Raw genomic sequence first — 18,392 nt, 5'->3', positions numbered from 1 at the left:
CACAACCCTGGCAAAATCCGGGAAGACGCAGAACAGTTGCAGAGACAGATATTAGATGAGCTATGCACTTGCCGTAGGCCGTCTCTTTCATCTGAGCGGCCAGAGTACAGCCTCAACTTTGCAGGGCTGTTTCGCTCGGAGGCGTTGCTACGTGGTTTGCCTGAGGTGTTATGCGCAAGGCTGGTGCATATCTTGCGCTCATCTGTACAGGAGGAGAGAAATCGCCCACAGTGGAACAGATAATCAGCGTTGAAGCGTTGAAGCGTGCTGTGGCCATGTATTTCAATGAAACAATCATATTGTGACTGGTTTTCATTGCCTCATTGCCTCTCCTACCGAGCACATAGTGCTGCATGGCTTTTAGGTCCCAAGATGACCGCTTTACTGCAGGAGTTTTGCATTGTCGCGTTGACCTTCACGGCCCAGGCCTACTTCCCCTTCGATCCAAAACCTCTCTGTTTGCCAATCTGCTTTATCTCCTCGCACACGCTACTCGTAACCTCCTCGGTGCCCGCCTTCCCACCAAGATCCCTCGTCTTGACACCCTGACCCAACACATTCTCCACCGCCTCCATCAACACCTCGGCCGCCTCCTCCTGGCCCAACCACCTCACCATCTCCGCACAAGTCCAGAACGTGCCCACGGGATTCGCCACACCCTTCCCCGCAATATCCCACGCACTCCCGTGAATCGGCTCGAACATACTAGGATTCTGTCTCGTCGGGTCAAGATTACTCGTCGGCGCAATCCCGATACTCCCCGCCAGCGCCGCTGCAAGGTCACTCAGGATATCGGCATGCAGATTCGTCGCGACCACCGTATCAATCGTTTCGGGCTGCAGCGTCATCCGGCATGTCATGGCATCCACGAGCATCTTATCCGTCTTGACGTCGGGGTAGTCCTTCTTCACGAGTTCATGGACGTCATCCCAGAGCACCATCCCGTTGCGCTGGGCGTTAGATTTCGTCACGAAGGTTATCTGCTTGCGCGGGCGTGACCGGGCCGTCTCGTATGCGAAGCGTAGAAGTCGTTCAGCGCCGTGCCGCGTGAAGATGCTCACATCCGTCGCGACTTCCCAGGGCTGATTGGTGTGGCTGCGGCCTCCGTGTCCAGCGTACTCGCCCTCGCTGTTCTCGCGGATGATCACCCAGTCTAGCTTACTGGGGTCGGCCTGACATGACGACAAGGGGGATGTCACGCCCTTTAGAACTCTAGTGGGACGGACATTGGCGTATTGTTGGAATGGTTGGCAGATTGCCAATCGCAAACCCCAGAGCGAGATGTGGTCGGGGACACGCTGGTCGCCGACCGCGCCGAAGAGGATGGCGTGGAATTTGCGGAGTGAGTCAAGCCCGCCTTCGGGTATGTACCGGCCCTTTTCGATGTATTTGTCGCTTGACCAGTCGAAGTGCTCGAATGTAAAGGAGAATGTGTTGAAGGTTTGGGCGAGAGTGTTGAGGACCTTGATGCCTGCTGAGATTACTTCGGGGCCAATGCCGTCGGCTGGGATTGATGCGATGTTATAGGTTGTTGTTGAGGGTGGAGGGGCGAGCGGTCGCTCGACGGATATGGAGCCCATTGTGCTGTGATTGAGTGAGTATGCACTGCTCAACGTGGATGTCACACCGTCTCTTCCGTACTATAGACTGGAATTTGGCAGACCAGATGTAATGATTTTTCTACGGAGAAGTCACAGGTTTATAGGTTTGATCATCGTCGTCCTCGGTCGATGCGGGGGTTCATTTGTCGGCTAATCTTATACCCGTACGGCGCAGGCTCCGTATGTGCCGGTGCCATACAGTTCGGGATTCACGTATAGGAGGCTGTGTCTGATGTTTGACTCTTACTGTCTTATTCAATGCAAGGTTGCGTGATTCAAATATCATTTCTTCTCGATCTCAGCAACCCATTCTGCGGAGGACATAACTCGCGCCTGCTTAGAGAAGACCTTCTTGACCAGGATCTCATGTACCTCTGGGAAACTATCTGCACAAAGGTCCTCCAGGACAATCTGTCTGTAATCCAAATCTGCAGCCTGCCGCACAGTTGAGAGGACGGCGCCGCTTGAGACCAGTCCGGTGATCACCAGCGTCTCGGCATCGAGGCTGCGAAGGACAAGGTCGAGTTCTGTCCCGTGAAAGGCAGATACTCGTCGTTTGGTGATGTGAATGTCACCCTCACACATTGCCACAGCAGGATGGATCTGCGTAGACTCAGACCCTTCGATGAAATCTCCCCGCGCCTTGACTCTGCTGGTTGACGAATTGCGATCTGATTTTTCTGGGTAGCCTGGTCTGAATGCCACAGATACGTAAATGACTCTGAGATCGGCCTGGCGTGCGGCGTTGATGGTATGAGCCAGGCGGTCGAGGTAGTTATCGGGTAAGATGCTGCCGGCTAGATCGACCACGCCGTTTTGGACGTCCAGAACTAGAAGGACCGTCGTGCCCATGGTATGGAGACGTCTGGGTGTTCTGGGAGCGTAGGGTGAGTATTTGTTGGCGAGGAAACCACTCGTTCGGACACGAAAGAACATCAAACTGTAACGTAGGCTGTACTTGAAAGCGTTAAGAGGGGTATAGAAACAAGGCAGCAAATGTAAGGAAGTAACATAGCAGCCGGCCCGGCGGCGTGGCCAACATAGCTGCACTTGATGCCGGTCAGGCCGGTACCGGCTTTGTCAGTCTACCTGGACCACATATCAGGTATTTGTTCTCTGGCTTGCGTTGGATAGCAAGTGATGATCTGTTACGAACTCGGATCGTTTTTGCGAGGTTTGTGTCCTGCTTCCCTATGTATTCTGTGAGAATTGTTGTGACATCTGGTCACTGACTTATCTTTTTCCCTGGCGACTGGGCACTGTTCGCTTGTCTCGTGTGTCATTTTGCTCGGAGCCCATCAACATAGTTGCTGTGGTTTAGTCTGGCCTTTTCTCGTTCCTTTCTCGATGCTTTCATATTGTGTTCTTTAGGGCTGGGATTGCGAATTAATAATGGTTGAGATGGCGATGACATCGAACAGACTGGCGGCCATCTCCAACGGGACGGATAAGAGCGGCTTGCTCTGGATATATTGCTACACGTACGCCCTTCTGCCAAACTCAAATCACAGTTGATATATCCCCCACATCAACTCCCAACATAATTTGATGTTTCCTAACGTTGAACCTCATCGTCGTTGCCTATATCTTGACTACTTGCGTTCTTGAAGTTGACCAAAGCAAGTCCCAATATCAACATGTCTTCGAAAGCTAGAGTGCTGCTGGTGGGTAGCGGCGGCATCGGCACGGTGACAGCTCTGAACCTCGAGCAAGGTGGCCATGCCGAGGTCACAGTCGTATGCCGATCCAATTATAAGGCTGCCAAGGAGAAAGGCTTCACGATCGACTCTTGCGACCACGGTAAATTCGAAGGCTGGAAACCATCAGAAATCCTCAACAAGATCCCAGACGTCTCGGCCGACAAGTCAAGCAAGCCATTCGACTATATCATTGTCACGACCAAGAACATCCCCGATGTACCTCCGACGGTGGTAGACTTGATCAAGCCAGCTGTGACACCAGAACACTCGGTCATCGTGTTGGTTCAGAACGGCTTGAATATCGAAAAGCCTCTGCACAAGGCGTTCCCCACCAACGTCGTTCTCTCTGGTGTTTCGCTCATGGGCGCTAATGAAATCGCACATGGCCACATTGTTGAGGAGGATCCCGACAGATTGTTCATAAGCCCGTTCTTGGGATCAGCGATCGATGATGAAAAGGAGATTGCCGCCGCCAAAGAATTTGTCAGAATCTACCAGGCATCTGGCAAGGTACAGTGCTCATACGAGGCGGACGTGTTGTTCGTCCGCTGGAGGAAGCTCATGTACAACGCCGTCTGGAACCCAATCTGCGCGTTGACAGACATGGACACGACTCGTCTTCGCCTGATGGCGTCTGAAGACGATCCTGCCAGCCCGGTCAATCTGCTCGTTCGACCGGCTATGAACGAAGTTCGAGCTGCGGCAAAGGCTGCAGCGAATGTGGACCTACCTGAGTCACTGGTCGAGGACATGGTCGAGGCCGACCCCATGGAGATCTGGTGTTGCCCGAGCATGTTGCAGGACAAGCGGAAGAAGCGGTACATTGAGTATCAGAACATCGTGGGAGAAGCACTTCGGGACGGCGAGAAAGCAGGAGTGGCGATGCCAACTGTGAGAACCATCTTTGGGCTTTGTAAGGCTGTCCAGTGGCGGACGATGGACCACCATGGGTTGGTTGATCCTGAAAAGATGTTGAAGGAAAAGACAAAGGCATGAAAATACCTTTGACGTACAAAGACATTTCGGACGACCGTGTAAGCTCTCCAGTCCGATGATGCAACCAATTGAAAGAAGTTAGTAGTGGTACGAAATATTGCTTGCCATACGTCTGTCGATTAGCCATATTCTTGCCCATCTGAGAGGCATACCTCTGCTTCTTTGATGTGATGGCTTCGGAATCTCGGAATCCTCAATAACAACTTTCTACACTCGTCTCACAGCATCCCTCAGCACGAGAGAGCATTGCTTAAACGTGTGCCTTGGAGCTTGCACGCTTGCAGCGTTTCACGGTATCCAAACGGTTAATTGTTGCTGGTAGATTCCCGTGCCTGTTGCGTGACCAGATTGCCGGGCCTTTCGCTTGACTCTCATCAGCCGGGAGAATAAACGCTCAAGCACAATAGTGAAGCCACAGAAGCGTCTCGAGGCCAGCAAGGAACTTGTATGAACCGTGCGTGACGATAGGCAAGGTGACTATCTAGGCCTCCAGCCTGAAATCGACTAGCCTCGGCTCGTTTCGCGTTTTTTTTGGTTTCTTGGGTGCAATTCCCAAGACTCCGGGAAAAGGGGTCGGCGGAGTCTGGATCCCCATTCATCAGCCACAGTGTAGGGCTGTAGGCACCCGGATCTGCCCTGATAAGTGATAAGATGTGGAACTTACATACCTGGTAGACAGGCATCTGCACCCCTGACCCCTGGCAATCAATTTCATGCTTAAAAAACACCTTAAAAGAGAGGTCCAATTTGCCGTCAAAAAGTGTCACAGCACAAGCGATGGGAAGTTACCATTGCTCGAATGGCCTGTTGAGTTCGCGAAGATACTTTTTCGCAGCATGTCATACCACATGGCACCTTGTTTGGCTTTCTTGTTCTTTGGTGTGCTGACCTCGGCGCCGTACTGGAATAGTTAAACAAGCGGTCTTGGGAATGTGGCACAGGCCTCAAACTGATCTGTGTAACGTCACAACGAGGTGTGTGCACGGAGATGAACAGGGATGTCAGCCGCTCGTGTAATAGGCTTCAACCAATACCAAGTCGTGTTTTGTTATAAGCGTTGAACCAAGCTGAACCTTGACGCCTTTAATCCAACTCATTTTTCATCAGGTCGTGGCACTCGTATCTTTCTCGCGTCCTTCTCGCCTCATCCCTTGCCTCATCCAGTAATGCCTCTAAGAAATAAGAGGTCTAGTCTGATCCCAAGGCTGGGCAATTAAACTCCTTGCAGATCAGATTTGCATATTCGCCTATCACATTCACTGGTAAGTCCCCTCAGTCAGCCACCACGAGGTATGGGGAGTATCGCGTCGATAAACTCGCCCCGAAACCCAAGGGGAGGGTCGATGACATCCCGTGTCATCCCTCTGGAGCCCTTGTGATATACTAGGAAAATGGTACCACTCACTGTTTCGCTTTTCTTTTCTGTCCTACCTATCTTGTAAGTTGAAGAACAGTCGCCAACCACCACGCCGAGTTGCATCCATCGCGCTCGCATCAGCCGACAAGATGCCGATCTCTCTACCTCGAGGCGTTGTGGTGCGGGTCCTCATCATCTTCGGCGTTGTGCTCTCCCTCTTCATGCTACGCTCCTACTATACGCCCTCCTCCCATCCCTACGACGATGCTGTCTCGACCGCCAAATCATGGTGGACTAGCTCCAGTCCAGAAGCATCCGATGTCGATCACGACCGTCAATTCAAGTATTTTTCCGACGGTGACCACCAGCAAAATTACGACAAGGGACCTCATCTGTCCTCTGAAATCACCGACTTTGCAGACCCTGTCGCGCCTGCCACTGTGCCACACTGGGCCACTGCTGCGCCGGCTTCGAAAGCTACGCCGTCTTCCATACCCTCATTTGACTACTCGATCCCCGCCTGCCGTCAACTACCTGGAGCAGACCAGGTCGTGATCATTGTCAAGACCGGTGCCACCGAGGTGCTAGCCCGACTCCCCGAGCAACTCCTCACGCTTGCAGAATGCGTGCCGAACTTGATGATCTTCTCCGACATGGAACAGGACGTGGGTCATTTCCATCTCTACGATGCATTGGCCGATATTGGGGAAAAGTGGAAGAACACGCACTCGGATTTTGAGTTTTACCACGATGTCCACAAAGCACATGCCATGCATGGAGATCTGAGCGCCCTGGACTCAGGCGGAGGATGGAGTCTGGACAAATGGAAGAACATCCCAATGCTAGACCAGGCTTACGAGAAGTACCCGGACGCCGACTGGTACATGACCATTGACGCAGACACGTATCTCGGCTGGACAAACCTCCTACTCCTACTCGCTCGCCTAGACCCCAACGAACCATTCTACTCTGGCTGTGTCTACTGGCATGGTCCCACAATGTTCGCTCAGGGCGGTACCGGCTATCTCCTGTCCCGAAAAGCGGTGCAAATGTGGGAAGGTATCAGGACCTCAACAAACATCGAAAAGTGGGAGAAAGAAACCTCGACAATCTGCTGCGGCGACGTCATGCTCGGAGTCTCCATGCAAGAGGCGGGAGTCAAAGTCAGTGGTGCCTGGCCCATGTTCCAAGTCGATCCTCCGTGTGATTTCAGCTGGGGCGCTGATTCTTGGTGTGTGCCCGCCATAACTTGGCACCATTCCCACACCTACGACATCGAAGCGCTGTGGGATTTCGAAAAGGATTGGATCAACAAGACGTGGCATGAAGGCAATCAGCCTGGTACAGTGCCGTACATGTACAAAGACGTTTTCGAGTACTATGTCGCGCCCAACATTGCCGAGAACAAGACGGACTGGAACAATTACTCTGGAGACAGAATTTTCACCAAACCCACAGAGGATCACGTCAAGGAGCATCACGATTGGGACAACAAGAGTGATGAAGAAAAATTGGAGATGTGGGAGGGTTGGTCTGAATTCCAAAAACAATCTGTCGAATCGTGCGAGAACTGCCGAGCAGCATGTGAGGCCGATCACGGTTGCATGCAGTTTACATGGCAACCGGGGACGTGCAGACACAACTGGTCCGTCAGAATGGGCCATGCGGAGGCCTCGAAGAAGAAGTACACCTCTGGCTGGATGATGGACCGTGTCGAGAAACACAAGGAGAAAGCTGGTACCTGCACAGAACCGAAGTTCCGGATCGACAGAGATTGAGGAGTACGACAACATCATGCCTGTTGAGTAACATTTACGGACAACTTGACAAATCTTTCCCGGCACGCAGCGTATGGATTGTGCTATACTGCACGCAGGATCAACCTGTGATACGATCGACACGGGTCAGATGAGCGAGTCGGGGGACTACCACGGAACAACCTCGCCCTTCCAATCTCTGAACTCGCCGCTCGACTCCATACTCGCCGAGTCGATCTGGCTCATCAAGCCATCGCAGACCTGATCAATGGGCGTAAACCGCTTCAGCAAGTTGGGATCCTTCTTCACCCTCTCTTCAAACCCCGCCTGGAACACTCTCATCAAGTCCGTCAACACCGGTCCAGGCGTCAACAATTCAATCACAATCTCGGGATGATCAACGCTCAATTTGCGAAATGTATGATTCAGCGCAGCCTTGCTGACTCCGTACGGCAGCGTCTGCGACTGTTTGAATTGAGGGATCTGACCCGTGGAGCCGATCGCCGAACTGATGGCGATGAATTTCGGTGCTGGCGAAGCCTGCATCAGGGGAAGGCACGCACGGAACAAGAGCAATGGTCCGATTGTGTTCACTGTGATGGAGTCGAGGATGGCGTCGCCGGGCGTGTCAACAGCTGGACCGTGCCAGAGAAGAGCGCCGGCATTGGCGATGACGACGTCCAGATGCTTAACTTCATGTGTGGTCTCGAGCGTGGAGATTGCGCTTGAGGCTGAATTGGGATCTTTTGCGTCGTAGGGGAGGATCAGCAGTCTTTTCGGGTCTGGGCTGCTCGCTGCAAGCGACTTGCTGGTCTCGTCCTCCGGGTTGCGGACCAGACCGATCACCCTGGTATCAGGGCGTTGGAGAATGAGGTCTGTCAGCCCCCGACCTATGCCACGGTTTGCCCCAGTGATGAGATAGGTGGTTGTCATTTTGGCTCAAGAAGACGCTTGTATATGGCTAGACTTCATAAGACTTGAGTTCTATGCAATCTACCATGTCCTGCAAGACAAATTTCAGGCCCGCTCTTTACTTCTTATACACCTAGACATCATGCACGAGTGAGGCTGTTGAAGAGAAGACCGTTTAACTCCGCCCTAAAGCCGAGGATATGTCCACGCCCACAGCATACCATGTGTGCCATGCTAGCCTGGTGGGTGCCGCACGCTGGCAGCCGCCTCTGCTAGTCCGTGCAGTAGTGCTCTTCATGGCAGACGATGTTGCTTCCAACTTGAGAGAGGCGTGGTCACTCGGGGTATGTCAGCGTGCGGCGGCATTGCCACGTGATCAGGCTGTCCGTCCAGGGGCTCCGTTAGTATCGGTCTCTATTCCACCCTCGAGGTCCTTCACCCTCTTCATTTTGAGTAGTCGCTCTTGACGCCATTTGTAGAAGCGTTCGAGCCGACCACGCCAGAACCACAGGCCTAAGGTGACAAATGTAAGAGGAATGAGGGTGTATATGAACGGCCAAAAGATGTTGGAGATGCCGTGAACGTCCTGTTTGTTGAAGATTCCCGATCCGAATGCTCCCTAGTCACACCAGTGCATGCATCAGTTGCCGGGTCTTGAGTACTGGGCAGTGCAGCGAGCCCACGCTGGAGGATGGCTTACCGCAAGAAATGTGCCTGGAAGAAATACCAAGGTGAGGATGGTGATGGCGTGCATTGAAGAGCTATGCCTTGCAGTTTCGTGGGCAATGTCAATGTTGACAGAGTTGTCTTGCTGCGTGACAAGGTTGTAGACCTGGATGTGACGAGCGACTTGATTAGCTGCTGCCATCGCAAGATGATTGATTTGATAGGAAAGCATACGAAATTCATGGCTGTGTCTTTCCGAGCTTTGTAGCTGATCAGCCAGTTCTTCTGGCAGTGCCACGTCTTCAAGACCCATCCGAGAGAGTCTTGGAGTTGCCTCCGGGGCTCAAGAGGTGGTCCCTGCAAGGTATCACTCTTCGAAAATGCGGCATAAGCGTCAAGCATCTCTGTGCAGAGCATGATAGACATGTCAGCATTTGCAATACCCGTGTCACATGTCTGCGAGACAAGATGCAGATTCTTGGTAATGCTCTCGAGCTTCTTCCGCCCATCGTGCGCTCCAGGCTCGCCTGGTCGCGGCGCCGCATACGACTCCTTGGAGTAGTTGTTCACCTCTGCAATCTCGGCCATTAGCCGCCCTCGAACGTCCGCGAGGTACTGAGTAGATTGCTGGTACGCATATCCCGACACGATGGCATGGATCAGGAAAGGGTCTCCCGTGGCCTGGCTCGTAGTACTTGTGAAATAGGATGTCTTCTGTTCAGGGACTCCCATCTCTTCCAGAAGCCCGGTCATGCAACTGTCGTTGGCTGCGGCAGAAATGACGTAGTATGAGGTGTTCAACGTGGCGTCGTGGTGTAGGTAGACGGAGCATGGAGCGCGATGCACTTTCTTGTCGTAACGCCCGATCTGCAGCCACCGTGGATGCTGGCAATAGAACTCGTAGCCCACCGCCTGCTTCCCCTGTATGTCTTTCCGCCGCCAGAATGCAGACCAGTAGTCAGGTCGACCGAGAAGGTTCTGAACTGCAGCGTCATGCACGCCGATATGCGCCGTGAGGTCTTGAAGGCACTGTCTTGAGATGCTGGCCTTACGCTCGTACTGCGCCGCTTTTTCGAACTCGAGGTGGATGAAGAACACGACAAGAGTGTGCTCCGGGCAAGAAGTATCGACACTTGGGGACGAGGACGGTGTTGGCGACTTCCAATGATGACTGATCTCCTCGTCGGAGAGAGCTGGCGACCAAGAAGTGCCATGTTGGTCGATCCTCAGCACCCCAACCTCGGATGTAGCTCGGAAGTTGTTTTCGTTCGAGAATGTTTGCTCCAGAAGATGAGGGTTCCAAGGCCTTAGGATGAGTGGTGATTTAACAGATTTAGCTGTCAGTAGCGTACTGAAAAAAGAGTACGATTCTTCCTTCAGAAGTGTACCTTGCTCCTGCGGGTTGTTTTGCGTTGCAGTTGAGCCAACCTCGGTCGCGCCAGACAAGAGGCGGTTCAGCCTTATACCCTCAGCTACACTTGAAGAGGTGGAGACTGACATGTCGTTCTGAGATGGACGTCTAGGTGATTGAAGACCCCGGCCTGATATGTCAGCGCATATATACCTCGCTATCAGGCAACGCGAACAGCGCATAACGCTTCTCGTGATCCCCAATCAGGCTGTAGCGGACCATTTCGTTGCATATGCAACGTATGTTCGCTTTTGCTTACCGCCAATCATAAACCTCGATGCCCAGGCTACGAGTGTGACGAGATAGTGCAAGGCATTCTTGTCCCTTTGGAGAATATCGGTTGCAAGGCGACCTGACATAGCCCATGGCTCGCATCGACCAGACTAGGCCTTCACCAGCTTACCCCGATAAACCTCCACCCCGGGCGGCCACAATCATTCCCGGCATATGAAGTGTATGCCCGAGTAAGTGCATGTCGGGTCCAGACAAGTCACATTATCTCTTATGTTATGCGCCTTGCAGCGAGCATAAAAGAACTTCAGACCCGACGGTTTTCCTCCGTGAAGTCTTGTCAGTCTACCCCCCATTTAGGATGTTCCAGCTAGGGTACAGCCACCAATTGATCAGAGACCCAAGTTTGGGCCAAAAAGGAGTTGGCGTCGGCGGGGATTGCGTGGGGACCTTCCTATCTAGGGCAACTTAAGATTGGGGTGTTCGCCTACGACTACGGGAGAGTACTGTATGCTGTGGCCTGTCACTCCCGTGTAAACACGATAGGCGTTGCTCCCAAAGATAAGTAGATAAGCGGCAAGTGCCATCAGGTGGTCTTCTCTCACTTTTTCACGCTCTCGAGCTGCAATCCTCTTAATCTATGAGGATCCTTCGAGGCGTACCTCTCCGGCCACGAAATCCACACGTGGATTGTCCTCAAATTCTCCACGATGCCGAACCCCTCGGCTGAAAATATTGCAAGATATTCAGACTTCACGGCATTGTGCGTGTTAGTCGGATTTCCATGACTGTGCGTGTCTGGTTGTCTCGACTGTACCCCGCAACCGGTAGGCTCGCAAGGCTTCGCGGTGTATTTGTTCCCCAAATTCCAGGCTTGGCTCGAAGCCTGGTCATTCTTTGACGAGTCAGTCGATGGCGGGGTCCAACATCACGGGCGCGCCTAGTATGCCGAGGTCGATCCTCTGTATGCAAGAGCAATGACAGCCTCAGGCTTTGTAAAGGCGAGTACGAATATAATCGTCAATGTCCCGGAGAAGAAGTTTTGCGTCACCGTCAGAGGCATTGGTGTCATCACTGTTGTCTGTCCATTAACAACCCTCGACCACGATCATGCCGGACAACGTGATGGAATGGCAGCGACCTCCGAAACGTGAGTTGCTCGGTGGTGATTTGGTCGCACAATCCTTGAAACAACTCGGCGCTGAGGTCGCTTTCGGCTTACACGGCGGACACCTTGACGCCTTCCTGATCGGCTGCACCCTCATTGGCATCAAGATTATCGACACCCGGCATGAGACCACGGCTGTCCAAGCAGCGGAAGGCTACGCCAAACTCTCTGGGAAAGCCGGATTTTGTTTTGTGACGGCCAATAGCGGGTACGACAGTATAATGCTCTGAAATATCCTGACACTGACAGAATCTTTATAGCTTCAGCAATGCTCTTCCCGGGCTGGCAACAGCCTTCGCCGACCGCTCACCTATTTTCGTGATTACCTCGTCACCACCACTTCGCGATGCTGAAACGAATTGCCTTCAAGGCTTCCACGACCAGGTCGTCCTGGCAAAACCAATCACGAAGTTCGCCCATCGTGTTACGAGTAAGTAGATTCATCTCTTTTTGGCCCATTCGAACCCTTCCGTGCTGCAAATTCAAGAAGATGTTCATCCTGCTCCACCGCTTCGGACAAAGCTGACCTTCTTGGTTCTCCAGACGTCGAAGAGATCCCGCGTATCATAAGCCACGCCTATCGGACTGCTATTGGAGGTATTCCCGGTCCGGTCGTGATCGACTTCCCCATCGACATACTCTTCCATCCACCACGGATGAACGCTCTTTCATACGGCTCTCTTACTGGCGCTCCCGCCATCACACCTTATCCGGATCCTGCCGCTCTCGATGAGCTGATCAATCTATGGAAGTCAGCGTCACGACCCGTCATCGTTGTCGGCACTGGAGCAGCACGAACTACCACTCGAGGCTCCAAGTCTAGTGTGCTTCTCGACCTTGCTGAAGCAACCAATACACCAGTCTTCTACTCTCAGAAGTACTTGCCAGCCCTTCCCTTCGACTCGCCTTTCCGAGGTGGCTATGCCGCTTCCCTCGCTTCGCTGCCTTCAATCCAAAAGAAACAGCCAGATCTCGTCTTACTTCTTGGTGCGAGGACAGGGTTCTTGCTAGGCGGACGGTCGGGGGTCATCATTCCCAACTCTGGCTGCAAAGTGGCTCAAGTCGACATAGATGCCAGTGAGATCGGCAAGTCCAACGCTATTGAACTGGGCATTGTGTCAGACGCGACAAAATTCGTTGTGGCCTTGCTAGAGAAACTTCGCAACAACAACCCGATTCAACGCCAGGACTCGTGGCTCCAGGACCTCCAAGACCTCAAGAACCATAAATCACCTCATTCCGATGACTCAGAAACTCTCCCGGACGGCCGCTTGCACCCATTCTTCACCATGAAGACTATCTTTGAGACTTTGCCGGAGGGCTCAATCATCATTATCGACGGAGGCGAAGCTGGAATCTGGGCCGCCGAACTTCTCGAACAAGCTCGCCCCGCCGGCGGCATGGTTGCGACAGGCTACTTGGGCTTTTTAGGTAATGGCTGGGGATACAGTATAGGCGCTGCCCTCGCAGTACCAGACCGTCTGATAGTGAACATCCACGGAGACGGATCTGCTGGATTCCACATCCAAGAGCTCGACACCTTTGCCCGCCACCGACTTAATGTCCTAACCATTATCATGAACAATTATTTCTGGGGCATGAGCGTCGCCGGTCAGGATTTGATCTACGAAGACGAAGATCCCGCACGCGTGGCGAGCACCTTGTCCGAAGATTGCCGGTACGATATCGTCGCGCAGGGTTTCGGGTGCAAAGGTGCCATTACGCGGAAGAGTCTTGATGAAGTGCGAGATGCAGTGAAGTCTCTCACGGAGACGAAAGGACCGGGACTGTTGAACGCGATCATCTCGAGAAATCCAATCACGATGGGAACCAGGGGTATGGTCGGTAAGACGGACGACAAGAACTATATTGTCGTGCCGTACTACGATAATGTGCCGAGACCATACTACAAGGAGGACGCTCCGACGACGAATGGAACAGCGGACAAGCATTGATGGATGGTATCCATTCGTTGCAGATTGTTATGGTTGCAATTGCGAAGCATGGCAATATTCCCCCTCTTGACAGCACGAGCTATGGAGGTGTTGTTGATTGTGTGTACTTAAAGAGTGAACTGTAACACAACAACAAATGTCTAGATGCTTTCATCGTCGTGTCAGAGTCTCGGTTTGTTTGGCGAGTTTTCGAATTCTTCTTCAAAGCTTTGAATGTCCGCTGAATCTCATGGTAGAGCAGAATCGTGCACAATTCATGTATCGAGCGATCTCAGCCATACTTATATGCAATGGATTAGGGAGGGCCCTTGAGTATTGTATCGTCCCAAGTGGACCTTCCGCATATATTGTCTAGCAGAGAACAAGCGCTCCCTGTCCTTATAGCGGCACAGTTGCTACGGCCGCCGTCAACTCTTCGATATGTTCACTCACGACTTTCACCTCCGTCTCTCCGTGCGGAGACAGTCCATCTTCATGGCCCTTGACGCTGGCATCCTTCTTCCCAGGTCGCGGACCCTTATTGATAGCTGGTGGAACATCCACAGTATCAAGATATCCCGTCGTCTTCTCATCGTTCTCTTGGGCCGTGGTCATCCCGTTACCGAGCCAGGTCAAAATGTTTTGCTGAGTTTCGGGCCTTTGAACAAATAGAAAGTCTTCAAATCTTGGACTTTTAAGTGCTTCCTGCGCGTGGACGGACGAACCAGGCCAGAGCCCGACAATGCGCCCGTCTTCGTTGTTGCGCTTGAACCAGGATTTGCACTGCAAAATACGTTGCCTGTCAGTCTAAAGTACCCTTTGGCAAGAAACGGACTTGAATAGACATACCTTGTATGTAAATATGGTTTTGGCAAAGTACCGATCCACATGCTCCGAGAACGCTTTCTGTGCGGTCTCACTAAAGATTGAAAGTCAGCACACTGCGACCAAGTAGACTACCCTTGAGGACGGTAGGTTACTCACGAAACTTCCATCGAAGCGACGTATTCTCTCTGCAGTTTTTGGACACACTGAATGACATAGTCGACCACGTTCTCGAGCATGGCAATGAAGGATCCGGCGCCGGGACCCCCATTTGGGCCCAGGAAGAAGAAGAGGTTGGGCATCTTGGGGGCGCATAACGAAAGATATGCTTCTGGATGTGGTGTCCAGACTTCTTCTAGTGTTGTACCGCCTCGACCTATAATGGGTGTGGCGGCCGAGTTGAAGGAGCTGAGTTGGGGTGTTGTTAGCATATAGAACGGGGGTAAGGAACAGACATTGGTCGTCTCACTAGTCAAATCCAGTGGCGTAGATAATGGCGTCGACCTCATGGAAGTCGCCGTTGTCATCTACGAGGCCTGTCTCTGTGACCTTGCGGATTCCTGTGCCGACAAATTCAACGTTGTCTTCGACCAGGGCTTCGAGGTACCCAGGGCCAGGAGTCAGTCTGCGACATCCCGGCGGGTAGTCCGGACGCATCGATTCGTAGATCCACGGTTTCTTCTTGAGTTTTTCCTTCATCGAGTCGTCGCTCATTTTCCAAAATAGCTTCTGAATGTCTGTGTCGCGGAATGTCACGAGCTGGCTCTTGTTCATGCCGCCTTCTATCTGGTGTCGGTACTTTTGATAGATCGATGGGTTTTCTCTGAAGACTTTGCGCTGCTCTTCGGAGATCTCGACTGTATAAGAGGTCAGACAATCAGATACATGAGGCACACAGAAGGGCGTAGCGTAGGGGTGCATACCTCCGTCGGACTCCCCTTCTTCTTCGGCCCCATAGCCCACAGGCGAGATCCACGTTTTGCCTTTCATGAAATGCACGACCTGTTTGGCCTTGGGCTGGATGTTTGGGAGAATCTGGATGCCGCTGGACCCTGCCCCGATGAGTGCAACGCGCTTGTCAGTCCAGTCAAAGCTGCTATCCCAGTTGGCTGAATGCATATAGGGCCCTGTGAAGTCGTGAAGGCCCGGAATGTCCGGCCATTTCCATGTGTTGAGGAGTCCAGTGCCTTTCAGAAGAACATCACACGTATCAGTAACCGTCTGCATGTGTCGGTGCTTAGCTCTTGGATCATCGTAGATCTGTCTCGGCTTGACTTGTGCTTACCTTGTTGGTATTCAGGTCGGTCACCTCAATCCGCCACTGTTGGATGCTCTCGTCCCATTCGGCTCGTTGGAAGTAGTGTCGGAAGCGGACGTATTTTTCAACATCGTACTTCCATGCCACGTCCTTCAAGTACTCTTGGATTTCTCCTCCTGTAGCGTAGAACCGGGACCAGTTTGGGTTGCTCTCGAAGGTGAATTGATACACATGAGATGGGATATCTGTACATGAGGGATCGTCAGCAGGCCCGTTCTTGAACAACGCCGGACGAAAATGTTTTACGGGAACGTACCACACGCTATTCCAGGGTAACTAGCAGTGTCAGAAACAATCTGGCTCCATGATGTCGAAAAGGTAGCAGCTCACCGATTCTCATACCACGTCCCTCCTATATCTGCATTCTTCTCGTAGATGACAAGCTCGAGGTTGGGAATGTGCTGGGGAAACCGAATAGCAGTCAAAATGCCAGAGTAGCCAGCGCCCAGACACACCACCTTGATCTTCCGATTCGCATCAATGGGACGGTCGTATAGAGGTCTTGAGTCTGAAACCATCCTTGCTGCTATTAATTCAAGCTGACTGGGGAAAGGCGTCCAAAGGCCGATATTGTGCTCTTGGGGTATTTCGACCTCAACAATGCGAGTCTATAGCAGGATTGGGCCTACGAGACGAGGGTACGGCCCAAAATTGACTTTCATCAACTCGCGACGGTGCATCATCTTTACTTGAGGTTGACAGACCATGCGAGGTTCGCGAACCCACTTGTGAAGTGCCAGCCTGACCAGACACGCTCCCTGGTCACGTTGGAGCACACCCTCAATCCATTTCCGTGAAGGTAGGCAGATGGTAAAGTGAAGAGTAGGAAGGGTTTCCTTCGTCAGCAAGTGCTGACAGGTGGATTTCCTTGAGGTTCAACATCCCGTCAGGGGTCCCCATCTCCATATCTGGAGGCCCCGGCTAATGGTGTGATCCCCGCTCTTTCCCTGCGGCTTCTGTTTGATTGCTTCGCAATCGTGCATTTGCTCAGGACCATGAACACGGTGAACGCAGCTCGAGTTGCGGTTGCCTCCGCTGGATTGCAATAGAGCTTGTTCAAGGCTTGTGCTTTGACGAAGCGAAATGAGACCACCAAGCTCACCGGCATTGACCATAGACTATCCTATACTATAATGACCCAACTGTTATCCGTATGGCATAGCTTCAACGACAAAGTCCTACGAAGCTTGCAAACCCTGCCTATAATGCGTGTGCTTGTGTGTATCTCTGAAAGGGCCAACAGGATTCTTGAGCCTCTCCACAAAGATACCCTCACGTACTTCGCCCTCCACACCACCTAATGCACCAGTCGTACAGTATCCCAGAAGCTTCCGGACTTTGTCTGACATAGTAGCTTCCACCTCCGGTCTGATTGACAAGAAGTTGTTCTCCTGCTGTCTGATAAAGGATCGCATGAAAAACATAAGAATGACAGGTCGCTCGCCTGAGGTCATTTCATTTGGGCCCGTAGCGTGCCACAGACGACTCTCGAAGACCAAGGCTGTCCCAGCAGGGCCTTCTGCGGCAAGGGTTCCGTCGATGTTGAATGGGTCGTCTGGCGCGACATGTCCAACGTGGCTGCCTGGGAAGATTCTGGTGCCGCCATTCTCCCGCGTAATGTCCGTGAGGAACCACATAATGTTGAGGCCGTAGAAAATGCTCCTCAATGGTGGCTGAATGGCCACTTGGTCGGTATGCAGCATCATAGGCACGTTGCCTGGCCGGGCAATGTTGGCGCTGTAGCTGTGGAGAAGCGCGTGCTCACCGAGTAGTTCAGGAACCACCTCGTCTATCAATGGGTGCTCGAGGAGATCATGGAATTCCTGGCCCTTGTTGATGAGTGTCCAGATTCGCTGGTTCGGAGCGTGTGGACCACCGTCCTTCTTAGCCACGCCAGCTTCAGCTTCTCCACGGCCTTGCTGCTCGACGGCTGATCTGAGCGTCTTAATCTGTTCGGAGTCCAGTGCGTTCTTGACCAGTCCATATCCAAATTCATGAATATCAGCCATTACTTGATCCAAGTCTTCGGTAGGACTTGGGAGCTTGCGACCAGTTGGTATCTGAGGATGCACAGGTACATTGGGACACAGATAATCAGCGAACTTCACCGCAACCTTGATTTCTCCTTTGGGCAACGTTGTGTGGTCAAAAAAGCCGTCTTTGAACAAGCCATACCGTGGCTCAAGCTTGCCTTCCACAAATAGCTGGATGTACTCGGGCTTGACTTTCAGGCTGGAGTTCGGCTCGCAGTCAATCTCGCGTACAATGGTGGGTTCATTGCGTGCGTCAATATAGATGGGCCCGTCGTCGAGCCCAATGTCCACACTGAGGACAGCCTTGAGAGGCGCCATTTTGGGCAACTTCTCTTCAATCAGTGATAATGCCACGAGTCGTTGATCCTTCTTGGTTGCATTTTGCAAGGTACGAATACCACCCTTCTTGCGAGCCCCATTTGTCTGGCCCTTCTCTAAGGTGATCTCGTGTCCGTTGGTGGTTGCTTCTGGTGCCATCTTTGA

General features: G+C 52.4%; 9 protein-coding genes across 9 annotated transcripts; 3 read left to right on the top strand and 6 right to left on the bottom strand.

The window, feature by feature from the left end:
- Positions 1 to 196: 196 nt before the first annotated feature.
- Positions 197 to 1,660, bottom strand: EDD37DRAFT_333338 (tartrate dehydrogenase). Its single transcript, XM_062811609.1, has one exon. It carries the CDS (start codon positions 1,578 to 1,580, stop codon positions 429 to 431), a length of 1,152 nt encoding a protein of 383 aa, XP_062672067.1. The 5' UTR covers positions 1,581 to 1,660; the 3' UTR covers positions 197 to 428.
- A 223-nt stretch (positions 1,661 to 1,883) lies between these two features.
- EDD37DRAFT_648620 (isochorismatase family protein) lies at positions 1,884 to 2,453 on the bottom strand (the record flags this gene model as incomplete). The annotated part of the gene is made up of 1 exon (XM_062818037.1): positions 1,884 to 2,453. The coding sequence occupies one exon, from the start codon at positions 2,451 to 2,453 to the stop codon at positions 1,884 to 1,886; it is 570 nt and encodes a 189-aa protein (XP_062672066.1).
- Positions 2,454 to 3,086: 633 nt separating this feature from the next.
- EDD37DRAFT_333290 (2-dehydropantoate 2-reductase) lies at positions 3,087 to 4,537 on the top strand. Its single transcript, XM_062811607.1, has one exon. It carries the CDS (start codon positions 3,239 to 3,241, stop codon positions 4,295 to 4,297), a length of 1,059 nt encoding a protein of 352 aa, XP_062672065.1. The 5' UTR covers positions 3,087 to 3,238; the 3' UTR covers positions 4,298 to 4,537.
- An 866-nt stretch (positions 4,538 to 5,403) lies between these two features.
- On the top strand, positions 5,404 to 7,506 carry EDD37DRAFT_333285 (uncharacterized protein). The gene is made up of 2 exons (XM_062811605.1): positions 5,404 to 5,691; positions 5,747 to 7,506. The coding sequence occupies exons 1-2, from the start codon at positions 5,689 to 5,691 to the stop codon at positions 7,430 to 7,432; spliced, it is 1,689 nt and encodes a 562-aa protein (XP_062672064.1). The 5' UTR covers positions 5,404 to 5,688; the 3' UTR covers positions 7,433 to 7,506.
- On the bottom strand, positions 7,507 to 8,682 carry EDD37DRAFT_333286 (toxin biosynthesis ketoreductase). Its single transcript, XM_062811606.1, has one exon. The coding sequence runs from the start codon at positions 8,342 to 8,344 to the stop codon at positions 7,580 to 7,582; it is 765 nt and encodes a 254-aa protein (XP_062672063.1). The 5' UTR covers positions 8,345 to 8,682; the 3' UTR covers positions 7,507 to 7,579.
- On the bottom strand, positions 8,434 to 11,001 carry EDD37DRAFT_679460 (uncharacterized protein). Its single transcript, XM_062819686.1, has 4 exons — positions 10,660 to 11,001; positions 9,224 to 10,530; positions 9,024 to 9,155; positions 8,434 to 8,942 (listed from the first exon to the last, which is right to left on the bottom strand). The coding sequence occupies exons 1-4, from the start codon at positions 10,757 to 10,759 to the stop codon at positions 8,700 to 8,702; spliced, it is 1,782 nt and encodes a 593-aa protein (XP_062672062.1). The 5' UTR covers positions 10,760 to 11,001; the 3' UTR covers positions 8,434 to 8,699.
- A 545-nt stretch (positions 11,002 to 11,546) lies between these two features.
- Positions 11,547 to 14,111, top strand: EDD37DRAFT_626554 (acetolactate synthase I/II/III large subunit). The gene is made up of 3 exons (XM_062816313.1): positions 11,547 to 12,007; positions 12,060 to 12,229; positions 12,343 to 14,111. The coding sequence occupies exons 1-3, from the start codon at positions 11,742 to 11,744 to the stop codon at positions 13,752 to 13,754; spliced, it is 1,848 nt and encodes a 615-aa protein (XP_062672061.1). The 5' UTR covers positions 11,547 to 11,741; the 3' UTR covers positions 13,755 to 14,111.
- A 21-nt stretch (positions 14,112 to 14,132) lies between these two features.
- Positions 14,133 to 16,578, bottom strand: EDD37DRAFT_693143 (uncharacterized protein; the record flags this gene model as incomplete). Its single annotated transcript, XM_062820056.1, has 7 exons — positions 16,207 to 16,578; positions 15,844 to 16,138; positions 15,482 to 15,779; positions 15,028 to 15,415; positions 14,718 to 14,966; positions 14,583 to 14,652; positions 14,133 to 14,516 (listed from the first exon to the last, which is right to left on the bottom strand). Exons 1-7 carry the CDS (start codon positions 16,392 to 16,394, stop codon positions 14,133 to 14,135), a joined length of 1,872 nt encoding a protein of 623 aa, XP_062672060.1. The 5' UTR covers positions 16,395 to 16,578.
- A 476-nt stretch (positions 16,579 to 17,054) lies between these two features.
- On the bottom strand, positions 17,055 to 18,386 carry EDD37DRAFT_648613 (uncharacterized protein; the record flags this gene model as incomplete). The annotated part of the gene is made up of 1 exon (XM_062818036.1): positions 17,055 to 18,386. The coding sequence occupies one exon, from the start codon at positions 18,384 to 18,386 to the stop codon at positions 17,055 to 17,057; it is 1,332 nt and encodes a 443-aa protein (XP_062672059.1).
- Positions 18,387 to 18,392: the final 6 nt, after the last annotated feature.

This window comes from Exophiala viscosa, assembly GCF_022695815.1.
Source record: "Exophiala viscosa unplaced genomic scaffold EDD37scaffold_3, whole genome shotgun sequence".
NCBI lineage: Eukaryota > Fungi > Ascomycota > Eurotiomycetes > Chaetothyriales > Herpotrichiellaceae > Exophiala > Exophiala viscosa.
This window is presented reverse-complemented; position numbering and strand designations above follow the sequence as displayed.

Excerpts from the sequence above, each read along its gene's own strand:
- EDD37DRAFT_333338 (XM_062811609.1), bottom strand. The coding sequence starts at position 1,580 with ATGGGCTCCATATCCGTCGAGCGACCGCTCGCCCCTCCACCCTCAACA.
- EDD37DRAFT_333290 (XM_062811607.1), top strand. The coding sequence starts at position 3,239 with ATGTCTTCGAAAGCTAGAGTGCTGCTGGTGGGTAGCGGCGGCATCGGC.
- EDD37DRAFT_333286 (XM_062811606.1), bottom strand. The coding sequence starts at position 8,344 with ATGACAACCACCTATCTCATCACTGGGGCAAACCGTGGCATAGGTCGG.
- EDD37DRAFT_679460 (XM_062819686.1), bottom strand. The coding sequence starts at position 10,759 with ATGTCAGGTCGCCTTGCAACCGATATTCTCCAAAGGGACAAGAATGCC. Across the intron at positions 10,531-10,659 it reads ATCGAGGTTTATGATTGGCG|GCCGGGGTCTTCAATCACCT; the intron begins GTAAGCAAAAGC and ends CTGACATATCAG. Across the intron at positions 8,943-9,023 it reads TTCCAGGCACATTTCTTGCG|GGAGCATTCGGATCGGGAAT; the intron begins GTAAGCCATCCT and ends TGGTGTGACTAG.
- EDD37DRAFT_626554 (XM_062816313.1), top strand. The coding sequence starts at position 11,742 with ATGCCGGACAACGTGATGGAATGGCAGCGACCTCCGAAACGTGAGTTG. Across the intron at positions 12,008-12,059 it reads TTTGTGACGGCCAATAGCGG|CTTCAGCAATGCTCTTCCCG; the intron begins GTACGACAGTAT and ends GAATCTTTATAG. Across the intron at positions 12,230-12,342 it reads GTTCGCCCATCGTGTTACGA|ACGTCGAAGAGATCCCGCGT; the intron begins GTAAGTAGATTC and ends TTGGTTCTCCAG.